This window comes from Nasonia vitripennis, chromosome 2 (genome assembly GCF_009193385.2).
Source record: "Nasonia vitripennis strain AsymCx chromosome 2, Nvit_psr_1.1, whole genome shotgun sequence".
Lineage (NCBI taxonomy): Eukaryota > Metazoa > Arthropoda > Insecta > Hymenoptera > Pteromalidae > Nasonia > Nasonia vitripennis.
Window position 1 is genome coordinate 27,614,307 of NC_045758.1, and position 14,203 is coordinate 27,628,509.

At 45.7% G+C, this 14,203-nt stretch overlaps 1 protein-coding gene across 1 annotated transcript in view; it reads right to left on the reverse strand.

Moving 5' to 3' along the window:
• Positions 1-1,635: 1,635 nt before the first annotated feature.
• LOC100118680 (inactive) overlaps positions 1,636-14,203 on the reverse strand; it is a 29,013-nt gene continuing 16,445 nt past the window's right edge. The window contains exons 6-13 of the mRNA XM_031925056.1: positions 13,408-13,624; positions 10,626-10,787; positions 10,186-10,383; positions 9,559-9,668; positions 8,179-8,489; positions 5,673-6,041; positions 3,697-3,994; positions 1,636-3,237 (exon numbers count right to left, since the gene is read on the reverse strand). Coding sequence (XP_031780916.1) covers positions 3,060-3,237; positions 3,697-3,994; positions 5,673-6,041; positions 8,179-8,489; positions 9,559-9,668; positions 10,186-10,383; positions 10,626-10,787; positions 13,408-13,624 — 1,843 coding nt within the window. The 3' untranslated portion in view covers positions 1,636-3,059. The remainder of the gene's footprint in view (positions 3,238-3,696; positions 3,995-5,672; positions 6,042-8,178; positions 8,490-9,558; positions 9,669-10,185; positions 10,384-10,625; positions 10,788-13,407; positions 13,625-14,203) is intronic.

Here is a 14,203-nt window from a genome sequence, read left to right on the forward strand (position 1 = left end):
TATATATATATATATATATATATATATATATACACACCTATCCTGGGGAGAAAATCATCTGCTTTTCTTCGCGCGGAGTTTACGCCCCGGTTGATAGTCGCGGGGAAACCATCGGAGAGTGTTTTTTCCGTTACGTCATCTTCCTTTAATTTTTTTCTCCCGAGGGAAGGGCTCTATGGAAGGTATAAGCAATTTTCGCGCGTAGTATACCTCGGCCGTTGTGAGGTTATGTATCAGCAGCCGATACGACGCTCTTAAAATGCAAAGTCCTACAAGTCCCCCCGACGAAAGTGACTGGCTATACACTGCACCGAGCGAAATCAATCAATCTATAATCATACGACGACGCTGTACATGTAGCCGTATCGAATCGATCTCTCCCTAAATACACTTACACACATCCATACCGCGAAGTGACGTCGCGTCTCGCATAAGCAATGCTTCCACACTCGAAACTCCGCCACTTCAGCGCACAAGTTCTTTCGAGCTGCGACGCCTGTACGGGCGGGTAATCGAAAATCGATTGCGTCCTCACCCTCGCGGGCGATATACCCCTTGAATATTTTTTCTCTGATCCGCGGCTGGCCGAGGGAGATGAATTAAACCTGTATATTTCGGGCGAGAAGGAAATGAAGGATTTAATATAAAAGTGACCTTATGACGCTGTGCAGTCGCGTCGAATCGAGGACGTAGCTATTGGCAGAATTGGAAATCGATATAAGTCACTGCGAAATCCATTAACTCGCGCGCACGACGCGATTCTTCATCGAAAAATTTCGTTATAAAAGTAAGCTTGGGACAACGTTCGCCGAAAGCTGTAATTCCTCCTCCCTAGCTGCAGTTTACATTTTACGCTAATCACCGCTATACACACTAGAGACTGTCGACAAGCCGATCTCCAACCTCTTGCACTCCATCGGCAGCGTGTCTTTCTATTTACTATGAAAATAAAAATCCTTATTTCCCCGGGGACTCGAAATTCAACTACTCTCTGCCGCGGCTGCAGTGTCTTCGAGCTATTTCGCTGCAGAATAAATAAAACCGTTTCAACCAATCAGTCAATCCCTCTACCCCTTCTCTCTTTCCCTTTTATACTCGTCCTCTTCCCGGAAAGAGAGTAATGTATACGAAGCTGGCGACGCCCGTTATAACGCCTTTTCCCTGTTTCTCCCGAACGTCTTCGCCTCGAGACTCGCGGCGTATTTAGGATATATAGTGTACGCGTACAAAGTCGCTGGGAAAAGAGAGGCGGTTATATTCGCCTTGCGTGTGTCGTTTATATCGGCTAAGGCAAAAAGATGAAGAGAAGAATGAAATAGACTACGGACACTAGTCGCTTAAACTTTCATGCGTCGCGCTGCGTGAGTATATTTATAGCGAGCTTAGTCGCTGAATGCGGGATGAGAATATTCTTGGAAAAAAATGAGAGGGAAAAGCTTCTCGTTGCGAGGGATTAAGCTCTTTTTAAAATTCCCGCCGCTGTGTATAATTGAGCGAGTGGATATATACTCGGAACGATGTTTTGTACTTATTAAAGAGGAAAGGATTTGCGAGAGCATCGGGCACTTCATAACTTACCGTTCAGCTGTGTATACACGCTCCGGGCGACGAAAGAAACAACGACGGAACAGTGGATAAATTTTTCAACATCATATTTATTTAATCCCTCGACCGTACAATACTCTCCAATGAACACGTCGTGGTATCGTCGCGAATCGGAAAATCGTCGCCAACTTTCAGTAATAGCAATCGGCTCGAGTGCGTTTTCATCACTTAAGCGCTCGCGGGATCGATTACAATCTCGAGAATCAATACACTAGTTTATACGAAAGGACGCACCGGCAGGAGATAGTAAACACAAGCGAAGCGCGCGCGGGAAATTTTAAATTGAATTTTACAAAGTTGCGTATACTCCGCGAGAGCGAGCGCGACGATGCTTTATTATTCATAAATGTCGCGGGATTATCGCGTCTAAATCAAATTTAAATACCATTAGGGTAACGACGCGCTCGCTCGTACATAGCGTATAACCTTATCTAAATTTATTTACAATCTTCATTACGCATCTCTCGCGCTTAAACACGCGCGACGGCGGCGCTAATCGATCTTAGAGGCTAATACAAATCTCCGCGTGTATTATACTCATACATAGGGTTATATCAAAAAAACCAACGCGACACATACGCACCAGTAGCACCTCGAGAGAGCCAAAACGGGAAAAAGCGCGGCGCTCAATTACGCGTAGCCGCGTGAAAAATCGCGCGCGAGGGCAATATGCGAGAGCTCGCAGGTATAAATAATAAACGAAAGTAATTAAAAAATCCGGATTGAAAACACACACAGAGCCACTGCTACCGTACGCGGGGATGGATAATGAATGCAGTGCGCGCGACGGGGCCGAAAAAATCTCGCTCGGCCCTTTAATAAATGGGATAATTAAAACACGCTATATATCCTGCGCGGGCGGAGAAAAAAGCTCGTTCGGAGATAGAGAGGGAAGAAGGGCGGGGGGGGGGGGGCGGAGAGGTTAGAGAGATAGCGAGGTGTGCGGGTGAGGAATGGCGATTTTGTTCTTTTTCGATTTGTCCTTCAAAAAATAACATGATTAATCGTCGAGGTGCTCGATACGCGGTTACGATGTAATATTTACAAAGAAACAATTCTCTAAGTCGTATACAAAAGTCCACTATTACAGTTTCAGCATACAAATCTCCATAGCAATCACTCCCAATACATATAGTCGTCGAAAACTCATCGCACACGTCGATTTTCCGCGAGAGTATGTATACAAGAGCCTTGACCTCTGATTCTATAACGCCTGACGTTTGTGCGAGAGGAATAGAGAGAAAAAAAATCTCATCAGAATCCGTATTCCCAGAAGATTGAGTTGGGCGACGACGTCGCGTCTCTCTCTCTCTCTCTCTCTCTCTCTCTCTCTCTCTCTCTCTCTCTCTCTGGCGAACAATAGGAGAGAGGCTTCTCGTTCGATTCGGCAGAGAGAGAGAGAGAGAGAGAGAGAGAGAGAGAGAGAGAGAGAGAGACAACGAGCGGCAGGAAGATCAAGGGCTGTCCGGGCCGGGCTCCTTCCAGGCTAGTATCGCGTTCATGTCTTTGATGTCGCGCGTGCTCCAGGGCTCGAGCGGATCGGCCGAGGGAGGCGGCGATCCCGGAGGAACTGGCTTGTTACACTCCGACGACGTCTTCTCCGTAATCTCGTTTGTCTCCTTCGGCGATACTCTGCAAAAAGATCGAGGATGAAGTGTCGTCAGATGCTCGGCTGAGTGAATTTTTAGAGGCTATGCCGAGCGAGACAGGGATCGAGATTTTTCGGTTATTTTTATTTTGACGCTGTAGCCGAGGATGTGGGTTAGTATAGTAACGAACTGTTTTGGTTAGACCTGATATCTGCTGATTTTTTGGATGGGTTCAATTTCGAATAAACTAATACGTAAGGAGAAAAAAGCTCCGTCGTGTTTTATATCAGTTCGGTCTGTTTCTAAGTAATTGATAAGCGTATATTCTTGCTATTATAGTGTCTAATCTTTATCAGCATGAGTATCTCAGTCATCATGAACCTCGTACGCGATCCGCGAGCCCCATCAAATAAATCACGTGGCACAGTCCATGTCAAACAGCAGCGCCACCCGCGCAGCATATAATATACAGGCATATAGTGCACAGAACCACACGACCCACCGATTCCTCGCGGTCTTGGGTCTCTTGCGTAGGTTCCTGCCGTTGGCCGGCTTATTGTCCTCTGTTCCCGTGGCAGGCTGGTCCGCGGTGGTGTCCGGCTCGTTCAGGAGCGGCTGGTAGCCGGAAATGTTGTCGAGCGAAGCGGCGGACGAGGTGCTCTCGTCGTCCCTGGCTTCGCGTTGCTGCTTCTGCTGGCCGGACTTCCGTCGCGACGTCGACGTCGTCGTCGTCGGGGCTAGCCGGCTACTGGCCGACCTGATGCGCCGCAGTCGAGCCTCCGTTCCCAGCTGACCGTCGTCTGCGGGCAAGAGAGTAAGAGATGTCTGAGGGAGAGGGTCGGCAGGAAGCTGCGCGAGAGATACGAGAGAGAGGATGCTGGAGAGATGCCCTGTCTGATTTTAGAGAAGATTTAAGAGCCTGTCCGCCGAGAGAGCGGGTCGAGCTTTCGCTGCAAGCTCAGATTATGGCTGAGAGAGAGAGAGAGAGAGAGAGAGAGCTTTCGAAGGGATGGGTGATGTATGGGGAGATTAAAGCGTGATAAAACTGTAAAGTCCGAGCTTTTTCTGTACTCCGCGATGCCACCGAGATAATTGATATTTCCTTTTTCTATTACGAGGCTGCCGAAGCTGCTGATGGGGTGTGATTTTGACGATAGGAGAAAAAACGTACAATAACTAAATTATTAATCTGCTTTGTGATAATGCTGTGAATTATATGTAATAATCTTAGCGGAGCTGTGGAATATTCATGACAAGTGAACATGACATGTAACGCTTATATACGTGAATTATTAAGACGACATTAATGCAATAATTTTGCGAGGTGCAGCATAATTATTGAGATTAATGCCAATCGTACCGTTGATTTAATTAGCAACCGTCTTCGTAACTTGAAAGCTAATATGATTAAAAGTGTTACTCATGATAGACAAAGGACTATTTTCGGATTTACGAACGGATTCATAGCTTCCTTACAACCACATTTTTTCGTAAAGCCATGAATGAAAGAATAATTGTATAATGTATGTAATCAAAATAATATTATATTTTCGAACGATTTGCCGCATAAAGTTCGAAAATTGACACAACTGTTTGGACCCCTATTCATCGTATTGATCGATAGGATTTATTGCGTCATAGGAGCTAGTCACCTCTGTAATTACACAAACTTTAATAACGCACGGGTATTTCAGTTTCTCTATATTTATAACGCGTACACGACACATTTAAACTATTAAACCGATATTATTCCATTTATTAGCTATTTCCTCCTCCTCCCTATTAACGTCATTCTAGTGACCACTAATTGCCCTACATTACCCGAAATATGGCCAGAACTCGGTTAACAGGTACTAATCATATACTACGTAATAGCTATTATATCTGTTATTAGAATAGTTGTCACGTTTTACGCAAATGCATCAACGTTTACAAAAAATATTTCACGATTCACGTCATAAACTTTTTCATCCTCTCATGACGCAGCTCAATTGTTTGTCGATAAATGAAAACTTTGGTAATTAGTAAATTTCTCTTCCCTATAATGAGTTCGTTTCGGTGGAAGACGTCATCGCGATGTTCGAATTCTTGTTTGCTCTACTATTGAACTGATTCTGGGCAGAATTGGAGTTAATTAAGAGATCTATACACGAACTGTAGTTAATTAATCGGTATTGATATGGAAATTCGCGTTTCCAAGCAAAAACGGCGAAATAAATCTTCAGCACACAACCAGTTATAATATAGCGGGTAAGTAAGGTAGCATGTATCCCAGAGCATTTTACATACCCCTTGGCGACTCCTCTCAGCGTCGTAAAACGAGAAGTCGTAAAACGTAGGGATAGAAATGAACGAAAACAGGGTTTCTATATTAACTATATGCAGTAGTCGCGCCACGATATTACCTCGAAATCTTTTACGAGAGCTTGCAAAGCTCGGATCCTATATTTCAACATTTCTAAAAATAAAAATACGTACTCGCACAGATATCGTTATCGCTGGACTCGACGAGATACTGCTTCTTCTTGGGCTCGACGGGCTTGTCAGGCTGTTCGGGCATCGCGGCGAGTCCGAGACCTCCGAGCGCAAGCCTCTCGAGGAAGCTCGAATCGATATCGGACTTGGCGCTGGTGGTGGCGCTCTCGCCCACGATCCGGGCCGAGTGCGCCAGACGCTGCAGAGTCTCCTCCGACGAGCCTGGATCCTCCGTCGCGAGCATCAACTCCAGCAGTGGGTCGGCGCTGCAAGGGGCCGAGGCTGGACCGAGCTCTGACGGCCGAACTGTGGGGGGCACTGCTGATGCTGATGCTCGAGTCGTTGTGGTGCTGACGGTGGTCGCCGCTGGAACTGAAACGTTTGATGGGCTTATGACTATGGGGGATTATTCAATTCTGCCGGAGGTTCGCTTATTGATTGGGGCGAGTTTCTAGCGAATAAAATTGTCAAAAAATAACTCACTTTCTAATAATCTCAAAGAGCTAAGAGTTAGAAATCTTATAGTATAAAATAAATTAGAAATATAAGTTTCACTTCTTTTTTTTAAAGCACTTGTACCATACCTATGTATATAGTTTAAATAAATAAATATTTAAATAACTCGCCGCTTGTCTGCGAACGTAAATAAAGCTCGGCCCAACGGCGTGTAAACAATCGTGAAGCATAACTCAACAGCCAACTTCAATTAACAAACGATAAATACAAGCGGCGTTTCAAACTTCAGCAACAAACAGCTGAGTGAATATGCATAATTTTGGCATCAAGCATTCTTATCTCAAGCTTCGCGGCAAAGAACAATCGTAGAAAACGATGTTGACTTTCCGATCGAAAGCGGCGCGGGGCAGGAAACGAAAGATCGAAGTCAGGCCGGATAAATTATGCGCCCGAGTTGCGTTTGATGGAAAGATCGAAATCGGAGACGGTTACTCGATGCGCGCGCGAGACAGTATAACTCTCAGGAAGGATGCCATGCGGAATTGCCTCGGAAAACGAGGACTGATCTGAGAAACTTCAAAGTTGGCAGTTCGAGAGATGCACAGAGGGAGAGAGCAGTATCTACTCGCGGAGTAACTTGCTGCGGTAAGTGAAGCTCGATATGCGCCACGAGCTTTTGAGGAGCTGCGGGGAGCTGCTCTGGGGGTTACGGTAAAATTGGCTGCGATGCCGAGAGGAACCACCATCATCGGTATAGAAGGAAAGAGTAGCTCTTTTGGCCGTGAATGCAAAGTTAGACTCTCGAAGCCTAATTAGACGGGGGTTTATACCAACGATCGCTACGCGCCTGGCTAATTATGGTGCGTGGAGGAGCTTGTTTTCGAAGGAACTTGGGAGTGATTATTTTGAAAAATTGAATAGTCTCTTTTTTAGAGACCAATCCAGAATTAATTTATCTCGCAAGCGTCGCAAGTCCAATTTCACGTCCTTATCCATCTCAGAAAACGAGAAGAGCAAAAGGAATAGATATTCCTTATAATTACGTAAAAATCACGAGCGCGAGCACCGAAGGCGCTGCTGCTTCGCACGGCTGTTTTTTAATACACTTGGCTCCGCGTTTAATTATCCGAGTTTTCACTCAAGCAGCTGCGAACCGCCGTCGAGAGAAAAGAAAAAGCTGTATGTCTGCGGATCCTCCTCCTCCTGTAATATATCTATACATATAAACAGAGTATAGCCGAGCGCAGTGTTGAGAAAGAGCGAGTAGGAAAGTAGGCGAGAGTCGAGTCAGTGACCCCCGCGGCGGCGGCGCGAATCCCGTATTTTCCCGCGAAATCTTTCATGAATCAGGACGGAACGAAAATGAGGGGATTACCAGCACACGACGAGAAGTCTTGAAACCTCTACTCCTCCTCCGTCTACTCTTCTTCTTCTTCTCGCTCTTGGCAGGGAAAATAAAAGTAAAAGCGCGAAACGGAAAAAAGTCGCGGCGCCGCCGCCGCCGCCGCCAAACTTTTCGGGGTAATTCGGGCCATTTTTTATGAAAGCCGCAAGAAGAGAGAGAGAGAGAGAGAGAGAGAGAGGGGGGGGGGGCAAGAACTTGGCGATTTGGAAAAGTTCCAAAGCTCGTCCTGTAGGAGAAGAGAGAGAGAGAGAGAGCCTGCCGGCGAGAGTTTGCGAGTTTTCGTCTATTATGTTTATAATTAGCAGATTCAATGCGCCGGGGCTATTATTTTTAAAACTCGCGCCGCCGCGAGAGCGATGCTGATAAAGCCTGCGCGAGTGTTTGCCCGAGACGCTGTAAATTTCGCTTAAGCGCGTGCGAAGAAAGTAAAAGTTTTAAGGGAAAAGTTGCGCCCGCGCGCTTGTGTACAGAGGGTTAAGTTATGGATTTTCTAAATTATTTTCTTTTTTATTCAAGAAGGCCGTAGTATGCGCGAGTTGGAGAAGTTTGTGGATGAAAATAATTTCCTTATCGGACTTTCAAGCGATAGGTTAAACGTTTTGAGGCATAGTATCAATTGCACAGAAAATAAATTAATTTTTCACTCACCCGCGACGGTCTTCGTAACGCCCACCGCCGGTGTTGTAGCAGTGCCGGTAACGAGAGTCTTCTGCACTGTCGTCGTGATCGTCGTCGTTGTCGTCGACGTTGTCATCATCGGCTGTTGAGGTTTCGCAGCTCCATTGGGTAGTGCAAGTGTTGTAGTCGGCTGTTGGCCCGGGGCGACGGCGACTGGCTTGGGTATACTACCCTCAATGGGCACCGGCACATCGGCGGCGAAAGTCATAACGTCGAGGGCTGACGTCAGGGCGTCGCCGAAACCGCCTGGCACTGATGACACCGGCTCCATCAGGATCGGGCTTGAGGGACGTGAGAAGAGCGAATTAGTCGAGGAATTTTTTTCTCATTCGTTGGTTTGAAATTTTTAACGAGTATTTGGAAAAGGTAGGGCAATACTTTTCGAGTTTGTTTTATAGCGATATGAGATATAAATTTGCAACTATATGGTTAATAAAAGATATGTGAATATTGAAGAAGCGCACTTTATTCATAATTAAACCATCCGAGATTTACCGGAATCGTCGCTGCGGCTAAAATAGAGCATCGATATGAAAATATCTCACTCCATGAAAGCCCAACTCTCGGCTTTATTCGATTCGATAATTTTAAATCGACGCATTATCCTTTCAAGCACCGTAAGACGATTCCCTCCATTTATCTCTTTTATCACGGGGATAAACCCTCTGTATTATTCACACGCACTATCAAAGTGTGCAGGGCCGTGGTAATATCTCGTAAAAAGAGCGAATACAGTATATAACTCGTATAATAAGCCAAAGCCTCTGCTTCACAAATAGCCGAATATAAGCGGTCCATATAACGGGAAGGAGTCGAGTTGAAAAACAGCATTTTAAATACGAAGACTCGCAGACCCTCCGACCGCGCATTATCAAGTCCCTTTACGAGGCATTTTATAATCCCGACGTTCGCTCTTTCCCTCTCGCGCCCATAAAACTCGCCACTAAAACTTCCAATGGTACCTATCTACTCGACGCGGTATAGAAGCAGCCAACAAACAGCCATAAAAAATTAAAATCACTTATTAAAAAATCATAATTCGTCGCGGCCCTATTATCAAGAAACTCGAGCCGCCGCAGTGGCGACGATCTTCGCGCCACATAAATTAGAGCGCCCGGCAAAAGGACGAGCTAAAAATTCAATACCAAAGTTCCGGCGTCTGCATTTTAATGAATTTCTCGCGCGCCTCTTTCTCTCTTGCCGCACATAATTAACTGTCTTTTTTCTTAACGCGAGCTAAATTCAAATTGCGAATCGAGAGCTGGAGCAGAGACGGAGATAGAGGGAAGAAAAAAAAGGTTATACTGTAAATATGTGTGTGTGTGTGTGTGTGTATGTGTGTATGCTTACCTGGACCTGACCGGCGTGGAAAAGGACGCTCGGCCCCACATGATGCGACGAAGCTCCTCCCCGGTCATGCCACGCTTTTTCAGCTCGGCGATCGTTACCTTTCCGACTCTCTATGCAAATCAGACATTTTTCGCGCAACAGCGCGGCGATTAATATTCATGAGTTGCGGTCGCCTCGCGCACTCGTCCTCGTATATAGTCGTCGCAAGCTGCAAGGGGGAATCCCGAGCGAAATAAATGAACTAAAGCGCCCGATCAGCTTTAATGCGCGCGTGCGATCATAAGGGCGTCTATACTCCGGAGATGCGTTTTAAATTTTTGGAAGCGGTATTTGATGAGGAGGTTTTTTTTGTACGGTGTACCGTTGGCTGAATAAATCTACTAGAATATTTTGTTGAAGTTTGGAGGAAGAGTATCGAGTTGATGTATTTGAATTTGAATTGTAGAGCTTTAACGAATAAACGCGAAACTCGCGAGTAATTGATATTCGCTTTCTAAAATTACTCGAAGATCATCAAGCTCCGTCTAACAGGCTCCACTCGCCGAGGAAATCATACAAATTAGTAAAAGGAGCCGTTGTACGGTGCTTGAAATTTAATTAAAAACCGAAAAGCTCCATATAACCTACCTTCCAATTAGCAACGGCGCCTTTCCGCTGACGAGCCCGAGTCTTCGATTTGCTCTTTATGACCATGACGCCCCGTTGCTCCGAGGCTGGATCGTTCGGGTCGTCTCCTGGGCCCAATTTTATGCTGTACTCCTGGAGGTAATTGTGCGCGTCGTCCTGCGACACAGCTCGTTCCAGCGAAACCACGATTTTCGCCCACTGTGTGCCAGTTCAAACGAGTTATATCGTATCATTCTATACAGAATTTATTCGTGAATTTTTATTATTTCCAACCGCACATGGACTGGACAGTTTGAAAAAACGCACGACTGATTTTTCTCGAGGGCGACCCTCAAAAAGTCATTTCCCGATACAGAGCGTGCAGGAGCTCTCGGTAATATCTTTCCGATGTCCGAAATTTTTGGAGAAAAAAAATGCATCGTCAGGGGGGGGGGCATCACCTGTTTCATCCATTCTTTCTCGCTCTGCTCGATCACGTGCGCGTACGTGTTTCCCATCATGGCTATCAGCATATTGAGCAGGAGGATCGGCACGAGGACCATGAAGATGGTGAAGACCGCTTTGCTGAGATTGGGGTAGGTCGTCATGCTGAGGTCCGAGTACTGCGGGTGGAAAATGAAAAGACGCGTATTTTTGAAAATATTTTTAAATTTTAGATCTTGAATTTTTATTCAGGACAAATGAAACACGTTACAGGGGAGCAATATAGGCGATACGATTTTATATCGTTGTAAATAACCTGTTGGATGTAATTGAAAGATAAGCGGAAATACAGATGAGGATACCCTCGTGAAATAAAAATTAATTATCCTCTGGTTTTCCGTACTCGAATACGGCTTATCAGATACGGCGATGGCTTGTTGTTGTTTTTTTCGTGAGCCCCGCGTTATGATGGAAATTCGCGTTTTCCGTATCTAGTTTATCGAGATAGAACGGTATCGTAAAGGCGGACTTTACGATGCCCATTGACATAGTATGAAATTTAATGCTGTGCTTTCTCTCTCCCTCTCTCACTCGTATAAATTATTTCAACTCAATGCTATCCACGGAATCCTTTATCCGACGATAACACCGCGCGCATTAATCCGCACCCACGGAGCTTTTTTCGCACTTTCCGTACCAAAAGAGCGAAACAACAACCGCGTCAACAATTCATAAAAAACGAGCACCACAGCTCTCATCGAACAGAACGAATAAAACGCGCGCATCGATCGATCGTAAAATCGCGCAATAAATACGCGAGCGCGATTTGCCGACAAATTGCAGCGAGGGCCGGAAACGCGCGTGCGTCAAGATTGTCTCTCGCGCTCTGAAATCAGCGAGCATAACAAACACTGTAAATAATGTGTGTACGCGCGCATGTGTGCCCGGGCATCTAGAAAATCGAAAACGATAACCCAAATACGTCAGAGGTCGGCATTCCCTTTTGCGAATTTACAATGCGCGGGCGACTGTCAGTAGCGCGAAGCTTACGCTCGATGATTTTCACGTTCGGATGCTACTGTATACATATCCCGCTGACATATACCACCCGCGTCTACGTGTATGCTGCTCCGGTCGTATAACGTGGATTTAGATAATGAGACTCGACGGCGGATGATAAAGTGATGAGCGATCGCTTTTCGTTCTACAACTAATCGTTACTTGGCTCTGATCTTCTTTATTACATAAATAAAGCATGAGACTATGTTGGGAGAAGTAGGTTGCGCAGCAGCTGGCGAAGATCGTTTCTCGATCGGGCGTTAATATTTTGATGCGATCCGAGAGATCCTCGTCGATAAACCGAAATCCAGCCCGGTACTCGCGTCGCCGGCGTCCTTTAATCACCCCGACGGCGAGCGATAATAAATAAAGCAACTTCATAAACCAGTGCACATCTCTCGCTTGAACTAATTAAAAACAACGCTACAATACAGAGAGAGAGAGAGAGAGAGAGAGAGAGAGAGAGAGAGAGAGAGAGAGAGAGCGAGAAGCAGGAAATTCCCGATGGTCCTCTCGCGCGCCGCTGCTCGTGACAGTGTAGAGCGCGGAGAATATACGCCGGCGCGCGGCGGCATATCGATTGTCACACGGCGCTACAAAGCGCAGAACATCCATCTATTTACTTTGTATATACGTGCGCGACTCTTGCTCATAGAGGCGTAAGCGAAAGACACATCTCGCGCTGCGTATGTTGTCGCAGGTCGGTTGGAATAACGCGGGGATCTCGACTTATGTGAGCGATTAGGACTGCTGTATGCAGTTTTGGGCTCTCTATAGTCTCTGGCTAGTGGCGATAGATGGCGCATGGGCACTTTCTGATTCCTCTTATCTCGAGCTTGTAGGCACCGAAAGTATGCTGTAACTGCCTGAGCTTACTGTAGCAACACTTTAATACGTTTACTCTTCTTCTCGTTATAATATGTCACATTTTGTATTTATACTTCTTTTTCCGGCCTCTGCACAGCGACGCGCTGTAACATATATTCCCGTTTGCAGAAGTAACGTCGCATAACGTTAAAATTTGCTTTGAAAAGTATTATACACACTGCAGTAATTCCCGAGCTTTACTCGAAAATACACTAGTGTTCCTGTATAATACTGTCGTAGACGTGCACTCGACTCGTGTACCGAAACAAAAACTCACTTTGAATTACGTGACTTCGCTGTACTTCTTTTCGCGACGCTCTCTCTCTCTCTCTCTCTCGCGCGCGCGCGCGCGACGGCTTAAATTATTGAAGCGAAAAATTTTTAATCCTCTCACACAAAGTCGCCTCGATATTAATCGCTGTCTCTGTTCGTAATTGCCCAAATTATGCATTATACTCGCGTACGCGATCGCAGAAAATTACCGTAATTAACCGAAAAATAATATACACTCGCCGTACGTCTGAGTGGCGCATTCGGGCAATTGATATATTATCGAGATCCGCGAGATAACAGAGAGCGAGCGGATAGCGAATAATCGATGAGCGAGTCGATCGCGCACTCCACTCGAATCAAGCTCTCTATCTTTTTATACCGGTAAAAAATCAAACGGCCCACATCGACGTACTTCCATTAAGCTAAATCAAATCTCGAAAATCCCGCGCGCTGAAAAAGGACATCGAGAGCTCCGTTGAATCAAGCCCGAATTGTATAAAAAGCCGATCGCGCAATGCGTGGAGAATGTAAAAAAGGGAGAGCTCGCGATCTAGCAAAGGGTGTAATAAATAATAGAGTAAAAAGAGTCGACTGCCTTACGCTGTAATCGCCGAGAGTTATCTGAAATAGCGCCATCCACGTCGAGGGGTAGGAATGGAAGAGGGTCGTCTTCACTCCCGGGTAGCCCTTGTAGAGGAAGTAGAACGCCTGGGTGAAGCCGCAGATGACGATCATGTAGATGATGCCAAAAGTCCGCATGTCGCCGAGTATCATGCTATAGACCATCGTGACGAAGGGTCCGGTCAGACGTACTGCCCTGAAAGAATCAAAAGTGTCGGGCTTTACTTTGACGTAGCCTCGTTTGTTTGCAGCTCCAAATGCAGACGGAGTCGAACTTTTTCTCGGGTCTCTATATTTGTACCGGTAAATTATATTACTTTGTAGAATCGTATATATACTGCGATTTTTTTATTCAAAACTTTCTAATTAATCCGCCGTACAACTTTTGCAAGAAGCTGGCGCAGCCTTTTCGAAATGATCATTTCAGTAATTAACTCGAAAATTTCCTTGCCGGAAGCTCGCGTACAAGACTTGATAAATTTCGCGAGAGCGGAACTTTAAAAAAATTTTCCAATATACACTCGTACAAAAACAACGAAAAAGTATAGTCGCGCGTAATAAAACAAGTCAATTGAAATATCGAACCGATATATAATATTTCCCGAGGAATATCGGCCCGGCCTTATTTCGAGCGATATCGCCTCCCTCGCGACTCGCCTTTTCATAGGAAAAATCCGGCGCGCACGGTTTTGCGCCGCCATATCGAAAATCGACCCCGAGTATACATATATGCAACTCATACATAAGCGTGTGCGGCTAGGATTTTCGCAAAAAA